The 19,933-nt window shown below is 40.6% G+C and overlaps 1 protein-coding gene across 7 annotated transcripts in view; it reads right to left on the reverse strand.

The window, feature by feature from the left end:
• Positions 1 to 18,610, reverse strand: part of LOC126383770 (protein FAM131B-like) — a 97,628-nt gene extending 79,018 nt beyond the window's left edge. For all 7 annotated transcript variants that reach the window (XM_050034435.1, XM_050034433.1, XM_050034432.1 and 4 more), the window contains exon 1: positions 18,378 to 18,610. Coding sequence is in view for 6 of the 7 variants with exons in the window: in XM_050034433.1 (XP_049890390.1) it covers positions 18,378 to 18,405 (28 nt within the window). In the remaining variant the exon portion in view is untranslated. The remainder of the gene's footprint in view (positions 1 to 18,377) is intronic.
• Between the last annotated feature and the right edge of the window lie 1,323 nt (positions 18,611 to 19,933).

Here is a 19,933-nt window from a genome sequence, read left to right on the forward strand (position 1 = left end):
AGTTTCATGCAGATCGGTCAAACTTCCTAGGAAGAGATCGATTTTGAGTGTTTTTCAAAAAATTCAAAATGGCGGAAAATATAACCAGAAGTTATGGGTTCTTTAGGCAAATTTGTTCCTCACGAGGAGAGGCATCTCTGTGCAAAGTTTTATGTCTCTACGACATACGGGGCATGAGATATGCCCATTCACAGTTTGCAATTTCAGTCGGTTGCTACAGCGCCCTCCTTTGGCCAATTGATGTAATATTGCTTCATTCGCATCCTCCCATGACCCTCTACCACTGTGCCAAATTTCACATGGATTGACCAAGTCAGTGAGGAGAAAAACGTGGAACAGACACACAGACACCTACAGACAGAGTTTTCGTCATTATAAGATTCAATAATGAAATTAATCTGAAGCTTTGAATTTCATTGCTAATGAATCTAAGGTTGGAAATGTAACATTTGCCTGATTTAATGTGACTTCTGGTTTAAACCACGGCCAGTTACGGTCTTCTATCTGAATACTGAGTCAGATATTTTTGTTGGCTGAACAGACACAGATTATGGCGTCTCTGTACACCTCTACACCCAACATCAGTGTTGGACCTCACTAATGATCTTGAGACTGAACGGGAGCAAATCCCTGCAGCGCCAAACTCTTATGAAAGTCTGAAACTAGACGAGCGGAGGCCGCTAAAGCAGCACATGAAGGAACATGGTTTTGTAATGAGATGCTAATAACATCTGAGCGCAATGTTCCAGTGTCTGATTAATGCTGGTAATGGAGTCTATACTGAAGTCTGGCCATATTTTTTTCATAAATGAAATACATTGATTTTTTTTTCATACTGAATCTGTTGGATATTGAACTGTTTTTTTCTCTCTGCCCTGCAGGTCAGAGATGCTCATGGCCACCTGTCAATCAAATTATTGACCAGTTGCCTCACTCCCTGTATCCGTCACCCTCTGACTTGCTGGCAATATCACACAATCCATCTACCAGTGTGTGTGTGTATTTGTGCGCTTATCTAAACACACACACACCATTTAGCGCACAGGGCATCCGTCAGTCGGTCCGTCAGCAGAGGTAACACAGTCAATATTTTGGAGTTGGGGAGGGAGGAGGGTTTTCCTGTGTAAGGTGATGCCTCAAACACATCCAACAGAGATGAACAAACACAATCAAAAGTTAAATTGTTCAGCTTTTGGAGAATATTTGTGCATGAACTGTGTTTCATCTAGTCACTATCTCTAAGTCATGGCCTATTCCTCATGTTGTTGTGGGGTCACCTATGTGAAAAGCCATTAGAATATTTCAGAGATCATACATATGTGTTTTCTACATTTGCATTAAAGGAATCCAGGAGCAGGGACTTTGTTTCTACATCTCACAGTTTGGAAGGTAGGTGTAAAAATGTCCTTTGTTGTGGTGCTTTTCACACCAAAACCTTATCTGTTCTTCTTTGACCGATGCCAGAACTCTCCATTAACTTTCACTGAAATCTGTTTTGCAGTTTTCCTGCAAACTACCAGACAAATGGGACTGAGTCTCCTTGTCAGAGGTAATAAGTGACAAACAGAGCAGACAGTACAACCGAACGAGACACTTTGTGCTATCGAAGCATGTGGAAAGCCAATAGATAAGCTCCAGCGCTCATGTTGATAAAGGTTTTTATAGAAGGACAGTGTGTGCTGGGACAGACTCCAGCTGCCCCCCGTGACCTTGGAGAGAATAAGTGGGTTAAGACAATTAATTAACAAATGTCTGAAGACCGTTCTGGTTGCTGAAGCCTGCCAGAGAGCCACGACTGTACTCTCCTTTACATGTGTACATCTCAATCTGTCAATTTAGATGTATAAACTAGGTTCAGGCCTGTGTAAGAATTTTCAAACCAGTTTGATTTTAAGCCAAACACTGGACCAAACGGGTCGCCCTTGACACAGCAGTCACTCCCGAGTGGAACATCATGACACAGGGTCCTAACAGCAAACCAGCGTCTCACTATTTTGTTGCATCAGATCTCTCTGTCCACACTGAATCTATTAAATATGCGCTGCTGTTACATCATGTAAACAAACTGCAAACTTATCAGCTGTGCGCTAGAGATCAGACTGGAGATGTAACCATTTGTAAGATGAGTTAGTAGTGTACTTGCTATCTTCCTACATTTGTACTTTTTAAACAGAAAATACCTTTTATATACTGTGAGATTTACTGGAAATAACGTATTACAGAGCCAACAGAAAGAAGGTTATTAGTGATGTCATTTTACTAGATGTTTTCAGCTTCCTGCCAATCTCCCATCAGCCAGTTGCCACCTTATTTATTTTTCTGTGTTAATTAATGTGGTGACGCATTGATAATTCTTCATTTCAACTTCATGAATCAGCTAAACTACCCCTTATTCATTAGCTTTAAATCCGGAATGTTGCCATATTGCCGCAGTTTTAGTTTCCTTGAGAGACTTAACTGCCATTTTTTCTCTCCACACCCCAAAAAACACATGAACTTCCTGGTAAATAAACACAACATGTGCTGCTATTCCACCTCTACTGAACTTTGATCCCCTTCATGTTGCCAGTGCTTGGCTCACAGTCTGTCAGACACTCGTGGTTCTGTTAGTGTGGGCGGCTGTGGCTCAGAGGTAGAGCTGGTCGTCCACCAATCGAAAGATCTGCGGCTCGATCCCGGGCTCCTCCAGGCTGCATGTTGAAGTACCCTTGAGCAAGATACTGAACCCCAAATTGCTCCCAATGGCTTTTCCATCGGTGTGTGAGTGTGTTTAAAAACTGAGTAGCAGGTGGCACCTTGTATGGTAGCCTCAGCCACCAGTGTGTGAATGTGACTCATAGTGTATAAAGTGTATTTTTGCTTTGCCAGAATGTTAATTAAAAATGCTGGTTCAACTAGACCCAACTCTAGTATAAATCTTGTATATGTGTAAACTCATCTTTTGATCCATATGCTGTGTTCACAATACAAGCGACACAGTAACAGGCTACAAGTCATTGACCAAAGCCGGTGACATGAAGCTACAACTCACGCCCGATATTTGTCCCAGCGGATGAGCATGATGCCCCTCAAACCAAATGTTGAATTGGCTTCAACTCTTTTCCCGTGCTCCCATGATGTGACGAAGCATCAACCAATCAAATGGTTTGTTTCTAGCCGTGGTACTCTGTAATTAGGTTTAGTTAGCTGATGCTATGCTAGCTTCCTGTGTATTTTGGTGCAGGGGGATGCAATGGGGCAGCAAAATGCAATGTTAAAATGGGGCTCAGACACTGATGACACACATTCAGTCGAGGTTCATTGTTGCAGGTAGCAGACACACACAAGCCAGTGACCATGGAACTACATTTACAAGTGCTGAGGCAATACTTCAACAGCAACTTGGAGAAAACGTAGCTGGTCACTATGTTGCTTTGTCACTTGTCAACTGCTGCTGTAACAAAAGAGCGTGCATCCGAAAAGACTATGAATCTGACAATGTATGCAATAAAAATTACAGCCAACACTCAGAGCAGAATACAACCTGTCTTCTTTTTCATTTGTTTAAAGCAACACAGACCAGTTGAGACGGTCACCGTGAGCTGTGTGCACTTAACTGATATCACCTCACAGGTATGTTAAGTATTCAAAATTCAAGCAGTTCCCTTTGAGTGCCTTTTAGAGAATTGTGAAACTGCCTGGTGCAGCTCTTAGTTACTTTCCAAGTTGCTTGTCATATCTCTACTAAAAATTCATGCGGCGTGGGAGCTTCAGGCTTCCACGTTGAGAACCTGGAGCAGGGATGAAGCCACAGAGTCACTGTGATGTAAATTTAGAGGGGAAAGCGGGAAACGAGACACTCAGAAAAAAAAAAAGACCAGCCTGGAGGAAGCATCACCTTCTTTTTCCATTACTGGCCTGAATCGATTTGTCTAAAAATAAAAACGGCAGGACTCCGCTCTGATCGCGTTGCACTCACAGATGACCGCACAGGCCAAGTGTCACATCAGATGCGACTTGCATTATCTAACCTGTGTTTATTTATGTGGAAATGGAGCTGCTGTCTGCCAGACTGTGAGTCTGTTCTTTACTCTCTGTCGGAGCGTCTCACTCTGTCGCTGCTTCCTGCCAACTGAAACACAGAAGCCCAAACAAGAGTACATTTACAGTCTAATAGATAGGGTTACATCTCAGATGGCGCAAACATTGACCAACAAATGTCTGTATAATGTAAAGATTTTGTTATTAATATCCTTGTATTATATTTTGTATCAGTAAATCTGATGGTCAGGAAGCAACTTTTGAAAGAAGAATATCATAGTTTTCCAATCTATGTGTCATTGAGCCTTTTTGTCTGATGCAGTGTTCAGCACAATGAGCATGTAAATTGTGGACGAGCGGCAAACCTCAGTAGCAATATTACTGTTCATTGAGCCATCCGATTTTGTATAATTCCCATGCTGAAGCAGGGAATCTGTTAATTAAGGGCTCTGGGGTTAAAACGTGAACAAAATATTCATGATTTCCACTCAGAGGCAACAAAATCCCTTTTATTTTCACAGGTAACGTTTTAAAAGTCACTTGCAGAATACTGAAACTGATGAACACAACTGATGATAAACACCTTACCCTTGTCTTGGGACTGACAAGTGACAAATGACTGTCTGACCAACATGTGGAGCTGTTTCAGAACATAACATATTAGAAATCACTGCACTGGGACTGAATCATAAATATCAGGTGAATCAGATTTCCTCTAAGACATGACAAGAACAAGCAGCCAATGGACAGCCTGTACAGACGTTCGCTGTGAGGCAGCTGGCAGCGTACATACTGATCGTGTGTGTGTGTGGAGTGTTGCTGTGCGTGTTGAGTCTCAGCCTCAAACCAGGGCTGCCCACTCTCACACCGTCTCACACTGTCTCACGCCAAATAAGAGGAAACCACAAAGCCTCTCCTACATAGTATGTGTTATATATAGGAGTTATATGGGCCCCCTCCACTGACAAGACCATATGGCAACACAAGGCTTATCTCCACATTTCAGCACCAATATTGATCCATAAACATTAAGGAGAATGCAAAACATAAAATGAGTTGACAGTGGTGTACTCACAGTCCTCTCCAAAATCACAAAACACCTTCTATGTAGGGCTGGGCCACATGGCATACTAATAATATTGCAATATTTGTCTATATCCTGATACACATTAGATATCTTGAGTTTTTTTTTGTTAAATCTCTACTAAATAAACTACTAATAATTTTAGTAGTGGTGTTAAAACAAAGTAAATAAAGCACTTTTATATTAAAGTTTAAGAAAGTACTGTTATAAAGTTAAAGTATTGTTATAAAAAAGTTTAAGTACTGGTATAATAAAGTTTAATAAAGTACTGTTGTACTAAAACTAAATAAAATACTAACACAAAAAACTTAAATAAAGCACTGTTATAATAAAGTTAAATTAACTACTGTTACAATAAATTTAAGTAAAGTGCTGTCGTCATGAAGTTAACTAGAATACTCTGACAAAAAAGTTGAATAAAGTACTGATAAAAAAAGTTAAAGTACTATAACAAAATAGTTAAGATCAAGATGAAGAGGTGTTATGAGGAAGTTAAATAAACCACCATTATAATAAAGTTTAATAAAGTACTGTTATTATAAAGTCAAAGTAAGTATTGTATTAAAAAACTTGAAGTTCTGTTACAATAAAGTTAAATAAAACACTTAATTAAACACAAAGTTAAATGAAGTGCTGTTATAATACAGTTAAAGTACTATTACAATGAAGCTAAATAAGCTACTGTTATAATAAAGTTAAATACAGGGGTGTTATAATCAAGTTTTTAATAAGTGTGGTTACAACAAAGTTTAGGGAATGTGTGGGATGTTTTATTTATTCATTTATTTTTCCAACTGTGTCTGTGAGATGGAGAGAGTAATAGGAATGAGCAAGAGAACAGAAATGCCAAAGCGAGTGTCATGCTGGTTGCTTACCAAAATGACGTGACATTTTACACTTGATGTTTGGGATATGGTCATTTTATAAATCCCATGCAAAGCAAGCCATGATACACCGAGTTAGTTTCAGTGTCTCAGTTTGAGCCGTCCACAGTGGATTTTTTTTTTTTCCTTTCACATGTTTGAATTTATTTTTTTTTCTTCCAGTTTTGCCGCATCTAAAGCTTGCATCCCATCCATCAAAAGATGTAAATTTGATTTATTTGGCCACTTGAGGGCAGCAAAACAAGCTATGAACACTCCTTAAGTTTGCAACCAGTTTACTCATCCTGTTGAATGTAAGTCAAATATTCACTCTCCCTTTGGTTCTCTTTAGCTTCATGCTCCATTAACCAGCTAATGTCAACATATTGATAAGAGCAGCATTAAGTATAAATGTAGCTGTCTTAATCAGTTATGCTTTTGACTTTAATGCAGTTAAAATGACACGATGAATGATTTATTTAGTCAAAGCATATCGTTTGTGTTAATTGCCCAGATTACCTAGACTGGGTGTTTAATATGCATGTTTTGACAGCAGCAAAATACTCCATTATAAACTGAATGCTTAAGTGTTAAGTAAATATATGCAAGCAAAGAGCAGACACCCCATTTTTCTGTAATGCTGTAAACAACAAAAGACATTCACAACACCTCCTCTGTGAAGTGAACACCTGCTATTAGGCCCTCAGTGAGAACAACCAGTCCAACCGTGCTTCACTGTATGATGCTGTTTTCCAGTTTGTTTCAGGTCTGCATCTCTTTTTGAAAAACACAAAAAGATGTTCTGATGTTGAATGAAACCATGTGACGGTGACCAACACCCGATACTCTGTTTTGCAGTGCTCGACTCCAGCTGCACTTCACTACATCAGCACAATTATTGTAAACAAAAGAGCAGCAGCAGCAGCAGCAGCGAGAAAGACACGCGGCCTCAAACAACCTCCATGCTGCTCTGCTCATTGTCAGCCACTGGCTCGGATTTGGAGGAAGATCTGTTGAAGTGAAAGCAGTTGCTGGAAGCTGTTCATTCGAGAGAAAAAGGCTTTCAGAGGCTCTGATGACAGCAGATTGTGGAGGGAGTGAAACGACAAAATCACCTCTAATATATTTATTCATTTCAGAGAGAAGCAGCCGACCAGTCATCTCAGCTTTTTGCATTATTTTCATTTTAAATGATACAGAGGTATTATCACACATTTCATACGTGTCAGCTTGACTTTCAAAAAATATGCTTGGCTCCTATTTTTGCTTTGCAAATCTCATTTGCTTTAAGTTGCTGTTTGACAAGCAGGCCAATTTCGGCCACCCATCAGATCTGTTTACAAATAAATAAAATTTAAAAACTCAACATGAAAAAAGCAACTAAATAACAAGCTTTTTGCCACATGTTCCCGTGCACGCCTGTTATCTTAAAACAAAAAATCACCAAAATTAAACCATTTATCAAAGCCAGAATCTATAAAAACATAAATTACGATCAGGTTTTCAAATTTCCGACAGTTCATGAGACTTTCATCAGGAAACAGCTACATTTTAGCTTAGTAATATTTCATCAAAATCACTTCATTCTACACTAACCAGATCTTCTTAAAAAAAATAATACTAAAAAAAAATTATTATGCGCCTCTCAGCGCAACTGGGAAGCCATGAATGACTCAGCTAAGCTACCAACAGTCTTGTGACAAATATTCTGTAAAACTTCAACTGAGCTGCAGGTTAAGGGGACCAGAGAGGATTTAAATAGAGACTGTAAGAAATGTCATTTTGACTAAAAGGTCACAAGTGTTTGCTCAGTTGTCATGGAGATACCTCAACTGCATCACAAGACCTCAGTATAGAACCTCCATCATGTGAGATCAAGTGGTCAACATTGGGGGGATCATAACAGACCTGATATATCACCACCTGATTTCACACCACAAACTCCATCTGCTGAGAAAAACAGAGATGAGTTGATATACCTTGAGACAAGATTTTTTTTTTTTTTTTTTTTTCAATTAAACTAATGTTTCTAACGTCAAAACTGAACTCTCATTCTGGCATGTGGTACGTTGCTTCTGAAATTCAAGTTAATTGTGTTGCAGTTCCAGAAATGTCTGATTATCAAAAGTTGTGTGAGTGTTTTTAGGAGTGTCGGTATTCATGTTTAAGTGATGATTTTATCTCTCATTAGGCCCAGCAGTGGCTTTCAAGCTGTGGCCTCATGAATTTGCCTGTGGCCTCATGAATTTGCTGAGCCCTCAGACTGGTGACATGATTATATAATCCTGACCTAATGTACTTTTAAACTCCCTTTGAATCTTTTACTCACATTTACCAATCAGAATCTCTACCGCTGACTCGACATTACATCTTCAGTGTGACTGCATAGGTTATTCTACAGTGACTAGCCCAACTGGCCTCAATAGGCAGCTTCATCTGAATATCACATCCTTCTCTGTTGCATTCAGTAATACGTCCAATATGAATTTATCCGCAAATGCTTGAAAGGGTGTAATCCTTTTATTTCTCCCCTTTTAGGTCTGTGAAATAAACTTAAAAAACTCTCTCACCGTGTGTGATGTGATGAATCGTGTGCAGGATTCTGTGGTTCTTTCACAGTCAGAACCATCAGTATTGATCCGCCACACCTGTTTATCAGACTTTCTGATGTGCGAAAGCCTTGTAGTAATCGTTCTCTTTCAAGACTGAAATTACACCACTTGGTCCAATGGTGTCTCACAGACATTACAGCAAATGGTCTTTTAAGATCTCTGATATGCTGAATTCTGTGAGGTTAGCATTGGTCTAGGCCCATCATTAGATGGAGATCAATGGTTGACCTTTGAAGAGGATCAAGAAGCAACAATGCACATACTGACTTGTATTACTTACAATTAGTGATGACCAAATGAAGCCTGATCGAGCATTTTCTTTATTAAGCCCACTAGATGGCGATTTTCTTTTTTCAACAAAAGATTGAAAGCACACTGAGTTGCCATTCTTTGAGCCTCTTGTTTTTTTGGCTTTTTTTTAGAATAAAGAAAATACTTCATGAGGCTTCATTTGGCCATCACTACTTTCAATACAAGTTATGTGTATTTACATGATAAATGACTGTCTTGTTAAACAGATTGTAACTTGTCATCTGATACCACACCCCCCTGCAGTTACCATGTACTACGACCGCACCACTAGCAAATAACATCTGCTGTAGCCAGCTGGTATAATACTGGTGTCATATCAAACTAGGCAATCTAAGGCATCAATTAGTCTCAACCATGTTATGTTATATTGTTGGGAAGGTGCTACTTAATGCTCCAAAGTTAGCCTAAATTTTGACAGGGGAAAAAATGGCGTTGTTATATTTTAAAATGGTGTATTTGAATAGTTCTGCATACCAAGGTTCCTCAGAAATCTTCGAATTGTTAAAAATGAACCCACTAAAAACATTGGATTTGTAAATGGTAATAAATGAAAATGAAATTAATTTTGTTCTCATGATTTTATCTTATGATTTAAACCTTTACGGTAATGTCTTCAATATGATGAATATTTACTTTTATTTAAATAAAAAAAATAAATCTTTGAAAAATCTGTGAAATAACTGACTTGTAATTCTGCTGCTTTGTAATACATTGAGTACTTTTTGTTTTGTTTTTTTGTTTGTTTTTATTTGGCTTCCCATTAGCCACTACCAAGCTAGCTACCTTCGAAGTATATGTATGCAAAAGAGAGCATGACTTGCATGGGAGCTTGTGGTTTTGTATTTCCATTGTCAGTTTAAACATGCTAAGTTATGCCCAAAATGTGACCATTTCTGGAGGTGGACCTTTCAGCCGTGTAGGAGTCGTGTTTAGTTACTGCTGATAAAAACCTTACATTTCCTTATTTCGCTGCCTCACAATAAAAGCTTTTGAAAAGCAAAACAGTAGAGGACTTTTATCATGAAAAATCTATAGGAATTGAAATGTGTTTATCTCCGAATTAGCAAGACTTCGTTCGCATCTTTTCTTCAATAAAAACAAGTACAGCAGGGAGGAAGAGTGAAGCAGAAACAGTCACAGTGAGATGAAGAGCTGCAGACAACAGGCTCTTACTGCACCTCTGCAAACAGCTCACCTGTAGCAGGTAAACTTATTTTACCTGCCCTGCAGTGTGATGGAAAAACACTTGCAGCAATGTGACGGCAGCCATGGATCAGCCTGCTGCCTTTTAGCGTCATCAACTAGGACAAGCTGCCATCTGTTAGAGACACACCTTCAAGAGGGTAGCCCTGATTTCATTGAGACTCAAATCCCTGCCTCGCCAGGCTGACACGCCGAATCAAACTGAGTCAAGCCAGCATGTATGGAAAAAACGATATTAGAGACTCCATCTTTGTCACTACAAGGCTAATGGCAAGGAGCTTATTGAGGTGATGGTGCTGGAGTGGGTGTGAATAAAGGGCCAAGTTTGGAAAATTTTGTCCCCCTGTCCACAATTCCTGATAGCTGGCCTGCACTGAGCAGATATATTTAGGCACAGTTGACTCAGCTGCATTGCAGCATGGATTTTGATTTCCAGGTCTTAAATCTGCTGAGGATCTCTGTCAGAGTGGATGTGATAAGCCTTTCAGCACATCAAACGCCTCGATCTTCCTCTGTGATTGTTTTTATTGGTACAAGCTCCTGTCAGCTGCAGAAATCATCTCCTTCCTTTCTGGCTCTGATAGTGAATCGTCGAGATGAAGATGAAACTGTCAGCCTGAGAGCCTCTCCGTGTGACTGTCCTGCTGCCTGAGTGATGACTGCTGAACATCAGCTTTGCTCTAACTGCAGGATAATTGAGTGTAATGGCAGGTGGTGATGCTTTGGTTAAATGGCGCTCCAAAGGAAATGCACAGCTGAGGGAAAGAACCCGGCACTGAGAGACCAAACGATGACAGTGCTGCAGAATCACTGAGCTAACATAAAGACTACATTATACAATAAATATTTAACTTTGGTTGATTTCTAATGCATTGCATTATTTTTCCACAGAGAGACTTTGTTTCTTTCATTTGACATTTGATCCTCTTGCACAAAGTCAAGGGTGAGACGAGAATGAGAGAAGAAGAAATAGAGGGAGAGAGAGCTGTTGACCCATATTTACTGTAACATTTTCCCTCCCCTCGCCTCCCTCCGTTTCTCATTGACCTCCCTCTTTTACCCCGGATCTATTTTTAGCAGCAGCCTCTCTCACTCAGGCCTAATATAAGAATAGATGCTCCTCACAAGAAACACAGCAGGAAATATTCTGCAGCCAGTAGGTTGTTCTTCTATCACCCTGAAAGATTTTACAAGTTCTTTCACGCGATGCATCACTCTGCAACGCTTTTGTTCAATACTTCGATCTGATTTTTAGACTGTAAGAGGAGGTTTTATTGAGCTATAAAGCAGTTTATTGATTTTGGTAAAATGCTTAACAACTCCCTCTTATTTACTGATGGTGCTCTATCGCATTTTCTCTCCTGAACAAGTTCACGTAATTGTTTGTTTTGATGCAGAGGTTTGTTCTAGCATCAGTCTTGTAACACTGGCTGCACTCTGACAGTCTTCTCTATTTCTTCATGTTGCCTGTTTACTGAATATAAACCATTATTCTCACTCTGATTAAATCAGAAAGAATGTTCCCTTTCTTCTTCGTTTTTGTTTTGATCATTACTTTTACCACACCTGAGTTGGTTTACCAGTAAACCCACAAAAAAAACCTGTTGGTCTCTTGGCAGTCTTTGTATCTGATGGTGCTATGTTAACCAAGTTAACAAGTGCAGTATCTTGTCTACAGGGGCTCATAGAGGACATTTGTTGCATTCATATATGAATATTTAATATCTCAGCAAATAAATTCGACAATTAGACTGCTAGTAGCGCCCAGGTGTCGATAGCCAACAATGCTATTTGTACACGGGTTGGAAAAGACGATGTAGCTATTTCAGCGGGGGTGTAAATAGCCACAGTACTTGCCCTTTTTACTAGTGATGGCCAAATGAAGCTTCATGAAGCATATTCTTTATTTTATGAGCCCACTAGATGGCGCTCTTGGTTTAAAGAGAGAGGCTCAAAGAATGGCAATTTTAGTGTGCTTTCAACCTTTTGTTGAACAAAAAGTGCCATCTAGTGGGCTCATAAAATAACGAAAATGCTTCATGAGGCTTCATTTGGCCATCACTACTTTTTACACAGGGATCGTGCTATAAAGCCACTATGAAGTCCCATCTTTATGTCGCATTTGCATCTCTACAAAGAACCAAACAACGGAGGGATCATGCCGCGCAATAACGTGTAAATAAAGAACCAAACAACGGAGGGATCATGCCGCGCAATAACGTGTAAATAACAGTTATTTACCATCTCTGTTGTATCACCATACAACAGAGATGGTAAATAACTGTTATTTCTCTGCTCGGAGGGTAAGAAGCTCCTGGACCTCATTGTTGTCCTATTTGTGGACATTTTTGGTTGCTGTTCTTTTTCTTTAAGTTAGCTGCCAACTGCTTCTAGCTGCTTTTTAAACCTCCAGCTGTGGGTCCCACACACAACCTGTCGTCAAAACGTCACACCAGTCTCACCCGTGATCCCATCCCGCAGGCTGTCCCTTTTATACAGACCTTGTTTCAGCGCTGTTACTGTCTCCACTGCTGGTTTAAAGGAGAGAAAACTCCTGATTCCTGATTGTACCTTTTACACAGAACTACAAAGTGATAGAATTGCATGAAATTCCCGCCTTCGAGAAAGTGTAGAGGGGGTATTGGCTGTTTACACCTGTATTCCTGGGTGTCCTGGCAACGCTGAAATATGACGTTAAAACAAACTATTCGGCTATTCTGCTAAAGTGTATGTACACAGTGTGCAGTCAGTAGCTTTACACACCCTAAAAACTGAAAATAACCGTCATCCAAGTCTAAAAATAATAAGGCGACATTGACTCACACGGGACTCAAAACCCTTCTGGATAACGTCTTGTGCTTGACCCATTTACCCACCATGTCATACACCAACCATGGACTGTGTCGCTCTTTATACTACGTCACCTAACTTTCTGGGCGTACATTTGTGAGTTTTTAGATGTCAATTTACATCTTTAATTTAATATTCAACATTGGCAATTACTCGCCATTACCATGACCTCTTTGTCCTAATCCTAGCCGCTTTTTACCTTGAAGCGCCAATGTGATGAGTACTGGCTAATCACTGCACACAGTGGGATCCATAATAGAGACACTCCAAATAAATTATCACTATTTCACAAAGGTAATAATCCGGGCAGACTGGGCATTTTATGAACTTTCAAGGACATTCTGACCCACGTTCCTTTTTATATTGCCAATCTGAGACTTTTAGCATTTTGACCTTATAATAAGTGCATATTGGGTAGTCACAAAGTACAGAGCAGGTTATGTGTTTTATATTGTTTTGGTTCTGTACTCCAGCACACTGATGATGAAGCATTCAGCCCAGTCACCAAAAGAAGGTGTTGGCATTGTACATTTCATACATATCATATCAATGTTTCCAAAGTGATGTAGTATATGAGCTGACTTTGTCATGTGGAAGTGGGGGGGATGGTGGATGGTCAGTCACCTCGACGAGACAACTGCCAAGCTGCAGACCACTGTTCGAGACCAACAAACGACAAAACCGGTTGTGATTTCGTGAGTCATTGCTGTGTTTCCAGCTGCTTTTTAGTCATCAAATGTGGGTGACTGTCTGTTTTTTTGGCAGGTATTGTGCCATCAAAACTAGGTTTAGCCAAAACATGATCTTTTCCTAGCCATTATTGAGTGTTTTGTGCCTAAATATAAACAAATGTTAACCACAATGTTGTTGGAATGACAAGGTTAAATGTATCTGCTACATAATTACATGCAAATGTAATATATCTGTGGTTTGCAGAGACATTTCTGCCTGACTTTTTGGAGGGTTTTTGTGTGTCCTTGAGGAGTTCATCCATGTCTTATTTTCGACAAAAAGCCATTCAAAACTATGGTAACAATGTTCATATCAATATCTTTATGGACCGCTTCCCTCTCCGCAACACGCCAGCACCTCACTGCAATAATGTGTGTTCTCCTTCAGTTCTTTAATGAACTGGTTCCAACAATGTTGCCACTGTGTCCCTGATCAAGGTCACATAAAACTCATCTATAAAAGTTGTTTTATGTCTCCATCTCTCTAACAAAGTGTTCAGTGATGTGGTTTTCCTATCTATCAATATAAGGGTGTCTTCTTATTTTGATTTTCTGTTAAACGTTCAGTTTCAGTTGGTGGCTGTTGCTAACTGTGCAAACTATCCACTTCCTTTTCATCTATTATTTCCAACAAACACATCATTAAGCTGCAGATGCTGTAGAAGCAAAACAAACATTTGCATGAAATGTCCAGGATTGTCAAGTTAGCAACTGTCCTATGATCCGATACAAATAGTCAGATGTTTTGCAACCAGCTTTGTTTTTTGACTTTGACTTTGCCCTCCTCAAACAACACCACACTTTATTGCTCTGTCTCCCCTGTGTTTAGTCCTGATTTATAAGAAAACCTGGAGCGTTGCTATAGACTCAGCCGACCTCACTCTCAGCTCACTCCTTGCAGCGTCTGAAGAGCACGTTTACAAAAATGAGAATATCAGCCAGAGTGAGATAATGTGCCCGGCACACAGCTAGCGTAATATGCTTTGATCTACTTCTGACACCGCAAATAATGGAGAGAGAAGGAGGGGAAGGGAGGGAAGAGGGAGAGAGACAGCCAGAGGAGATAAGATGAGAGGAGAAACACAACAGGGAACACACCCACTTATGAAACCAGAAAAACACCGGGACGTTTTTGTTGGCTCTTCACACCTCAAGCTCCTGCTCGCGGAAAACCCTCCACTCTTTCCCTGTCCTTATCGTTCCTCACTATCCACCTCCGTCCCTCCCCTGATCCCTCTCTGTCCACTCGCCTGGCTCAATGACAATCAAAGGTCAAATGTCCCCTCCCTTAGTTAGTGAAATCCCCAGCAGCCTCTATCTGTTCTCGTACAGGAGCTTATGAGGCTTTGATGGGGCATTTAAAAGACAAAGGGAGTTGATTGTCCTCTGGTACAATGTGTGTGTGTCTGCATACATGAGCATGTGAAGGCAGGATGCACCAGCTGCATGTTTCACTTGATGGAGAGTGATGATACACACACACACACACACACACACACACACACACACACACACACACACACACACACAGAGGAGTGACCATGCTCTCTTTGAAACAGACAGCACAACAGTCTGAAGTGTGTCTCGTGGGTCTTAGTGTCTGTAGTGAAGAGGCTTCTGTTGAAGGTTTAAAGCTGTGTGTGTATGTGTGCTGTTGGGCTTCCATCTTTATGAGGACCAGTGTTAGACCTTGAGACTGAGGACATTGTTGGAAAGTGAGGACATTTTGTTCTCCTGCAAAGACTTTGATTATTTCAAGGGTTCAAGGGACTTTTTGTATGAAGTAATATAAACTACAATAATACTACAGCCATTGTGCGTAATTTTCCAATATTCAGTAAAGGATGGAACAGTTTTTGGACATATTTGAGGAAACCATGTCTCAGCTTCAGGCCTCTGGTTAACTGACGTTTGAGAGCTAGCGTTCTTAAGAGATGCGCCGCCGATTTAAGTGCTGGTGACTGGCACATCTAAGCTGTGTTCTGATACAAGATGGTTATTTTTCTCCTATAGACCAAATAACAATGTTTGTTTACATGTACTTCAAGGTAGAGTATCCCTACCTCACATACATACAGTGGAATGGCCCTGAGCAAACAGTGCCTCAATTGGTGAGTTTTTGCCCCCTAAAACAAGGCCCACCTTCAAAATATCAATATCAGTTTAAGTGTATGCTGTAATTAGAATATTTTCACCACTTTACCTTGTCGTCAAACAGCTCTTTCCGACGAGCCACCAGACTTCATTGACAAAAACACAGAGCATAACAGTGAGTTGCTGGTCTACCACTGTCTCCATCAGGTAGTGTGTAAAGTGGAGAAAGTATTTCAAATATAGCATACACTTTATCTAATACTAAGTCTTTTTAGGTTGCTTAAATACATTTACTGCAGCCCCATCCACATCAGTACGTTGTTAAGCTTCCAAGCTTGTAGATTTAGCTTCTCAAGACGCCATCAAAGCCACACAGTACGTATGATAAGCACAGCAGAAATGTCAGATAGGTCGGACCACCATGTTAAACTATATATCTTTAAACGTTAAAGTTGCAGGTGAAAATTACAACAGAAATAAACACGTTGGCCATTTCGCATACCTCCAGTTGAAATTAATTGCCAGTTGTCTACCTGGAAGTGACTGCTGTTGCCGTGTTAGCGGTGACTTGGTCTATAATGTTGGTAATATGGCTTTAGCAACTCCGGACATCCATCTCTTTACAACATTCAATAGTTGGAAAGCCCCCTCGTGGTTTAAGCTTGTATTTAACTTAGAAGGTGAAAACTACATAGCAGAGCTTAATCATTAGCACTAATGCCCACTACCTTTTGTTTATGATATTTCAATACCCGGCACACTCAGTGCTGTTTTTGGGAAATGGCCTAGATTCATATACAGTGCTGATATCCAAAGAACGTTACAATTTTCTCCTCATTCACAACTATGGCTGCAAGCTATCGAGGCGCTGTCCAAACCATTGGGAGCAACTTGTGGTTCAATGTTGCACTCAAGGGCACTTTGACATGGGGATATGTTGGTTAACTGCTTGTGGGGAACTTAAGCAATATTATAAAATATTTTAGTGCAACCCAGTCGCCAGAAGGAAATGTTAGCATTGTACATCTCTGCACACCATGAAAATGTCAGGTGTCTGTTTTAAACATGTCATATCAACGTTTCTAAAGTGACGTAGTAAACCTCAGTGAGAAGCCTGCCAAGCTGCAGACCATTGTTTGAGACCAACAAACAACACCGGTTGTGTTTAAGCGAGTCATCATTGTGTTTCCTTTTGCTTTCTAGACATCGCTGCTTTTCCTGCCGGGATTGTGCAGCCAAAACTGGCTATTTTAAGCCAAAACGTGATCTTTTCCTGACTGTAGCCAAGTGTTTTTTTGTGCCTAAACCTAACCACACAATAACTACAGCATTGTTGGAATATTAGGTTTCAATGTATCAGTTGAATAATAATGTACAAATTTATCATATCCATGGTTTGCAGAAACACCAACATTTTCCTACAGAGATTGGGTTGTCACCCACCCATACTGATATTCCACCAATCAAATCATCAGTACCCTATAATTCAGTCAATTAAGCTCACTCCCCCAACACCAAGGTAGGGGGCGCTGTCACTGCAAGAAAACAATTTAAACTGAAATTTCTCATTTTAGGCCATTCCAATTTTCAAGTCAGACACACAGAGAAAGTCTACTGATTTTTCAGCCACAATACATTCTAATTTCAGTTGGACTGAAAGTTAATGCATTATGTCAACAATGGTCTTCACAAGTATAGCACAGAGTCGTGTGTGTCGCTACCGGCTCCGTTGACTTTGCAGAATTGACCTACATGTGCAGAGCATTCAGACTCACACCTGAGTTTACCGAGCCCGGTTCTGACTCATCCTGCACGAGTCATGCCCCGAGCTTCCTCTGTGTGTGTGTGTGTGTGTGTGTGTGTGTGATACCCGGTATGCACTGCCTGCGTCTTCAGTTTATTACGTCGCTGCATGACGCATAGTAGCGAGAGACAAGAGGGAGGAGAGGATGGAAGGAAAGAAGGAGTGAGGGTGCAAGGAGGGAGGGGAATTTTCTCAGACACCCAGCATGCAATGACCTTAGTTTTATGTCAAGGCGGAGGTCGCTCTCTCTCTGTCTCTCTCTGTCTCTCTCTCTCTCTCTCACACACACACACACACACACACACACACACACACTGCCTGTCCGGTGTCATCCATGTGGACACGAGGACGTCAAGCCGCATCTTATTCCGCTCACATCCCTGCTGCCTGTCTGTCCCGCCTCTCCCCTCTCCGCGTCTCCGCTCCAACACACACACTCAAAACACACACACACGCACACACACACACACACACACACACACACACACACACTGAGCTGTAATCCCTGTAGTAAACTATGCAGACACTACACCCCAAAAACAGACTCATAATGTCACCGAAAAAGAGCAGCAAATCACATTTGCAGCGCTGCAACTCCCTGCAGGATTATTCTAAAAGTATTACAGGAATATTGGAGGTTTATTTCTGCCGGTGCCTCGTTGCTCCAGCTTCATCTCTTCTTCTGACCCTTTTCTCAATATCTCCGCTATGCAAAAGCACAGACACGCATCCCTCTGTCTCTAATTCCCTCCCTCCATCCATCCATCCCTACACATGGCAGAATATAAAGCGGTGTGTTCTTACTGATCGTCCGGGATCCTATGCAGCCCATGTTGTTTTACAGAGGCTCGAACAGCTCGGGGAAAATAAAATCCATCCGTCCAGCGGGCATTTCTCCCCGGATCTCTCTCTCTCTCTCTCTGCGCTTTCCCCTCTCCTCCTCTTCTTCTTCTTCTTCTTCTCCTCCTTCTCTCTGTCTCTTCTTCACTGTTCTCCTCTCCTCCGTATGTGAGAAACAGAGAGGGTGTGTATGTGCGTGTCATCCGCGTCGCTTCCACCCTCTCTCTCTCTCTCTCTCTCTCTATCCGCCGTCGTCACACACTCCTGTTTCCCTCTATCACTCTCTCTCCTCTTCTGGCTCTCACGCACGCGTGTATGAACACACGCACGGTCTCACACATAAATACAATCAAGCTGTCAAAGCTAGATTATATACACTCATAATAAAACATGAACACAAACTGGGTGGAGTTTCGCAGCTGTGTGTGTCCTGTTAGTTGATAACATCATGCATTCTTGATTGTTTTTTATTACTTGCAGATGTTCAATCAAACATGCTCTGATTTTCATAAAGTTATGGAAAACTGATTTCACTCAGATTTTATGTCTCTGTGCATCAAAAAGTTGTTGCTACCTGCAAGTTGTTGTCTCTGGTCTCAACAGACAAATCCTCTAGAGACAAGACAATTAAAATGAAGTTATTCCGCAATTCTACAAAAGTAAAGCAATTTCCGGTTTCAAACCAGCATGAACATTTAAAGCTTGAAAGCTGGGTAGTATCAAGACCTCTGACAGTTCATGACGCCTGCATTAAAGATTACCAACAGGTTTTCTGACGATCGGACAGATGCTCATTTATGAAGGTACAAATCTCTACAGGGCCACTTCTTTGGAAACACTGCTGCTTCCTGTTGGTCATTGCGGAAATAGTTTGGGCGGTGCTTCAACGGCTCAGTTTAAAAAATCCACCAAGTTTGGTGATGTATGCATTGACATGACCCTAGATGATGCAAACCGAAATGCTTACAAATGCCTCTTCTGATTATGAGATATAAACTTTTTGCATTTGTAGCACCCCCCAGTGGTCTATTTAAATGAAATTTTAGGGTATGATTTAGGTTTTTATGTGAACATTAGCTACCTACAAGTTTTGTACCTAATGATTGGCTCAACGGTTATGGAGCTAACTTTTCACAAGCTTGGTCCAATAATAATCCACAGACAGTTTGTTATGAATTGGACCTATTATTTAGAAGAAGATGTGGAAAAAATGTGTTTTTCAAAAAATTCAAAATGGCGGAAAATTTTACACTGGTGCCATTATGGTTCTTGAGGCTTTTTCATACAGCACATAGAGCCGCACTAGTGTGTCAAATTTGAAGTCAGTCAGATTTAAAGGGAAATTTCGGTTTATTTCAACCTGTCTCCTATCGTCCTAAATTTGTTTCAAGTGACTAGTGACATAAAAATAATAGTTAGCATGTTAGCCGTTAGCCTAGATACAGCCGGGGTGCATAGTAGCGTCAGACCTGTTAAAACGTAAGTGAACGGGCAACCTTCAAGTGCAAAGTTAGTCCACT

The sequence above is a fragment of the Epinephelus moara genome, chromosome 22 (assembly GCF_006386435.1).
Source record: "Epinephelus moara isolate mb chromosome 22, YSFRI_EMoa_1.0, whole genome shotgun sequence".
Classification (NCBI taxonomy): Eukaryota; Metazoa; Chordata; class Actinopteri; order Perciformes; family Serranidae; genus Epinephelus; species Epinephelus moara.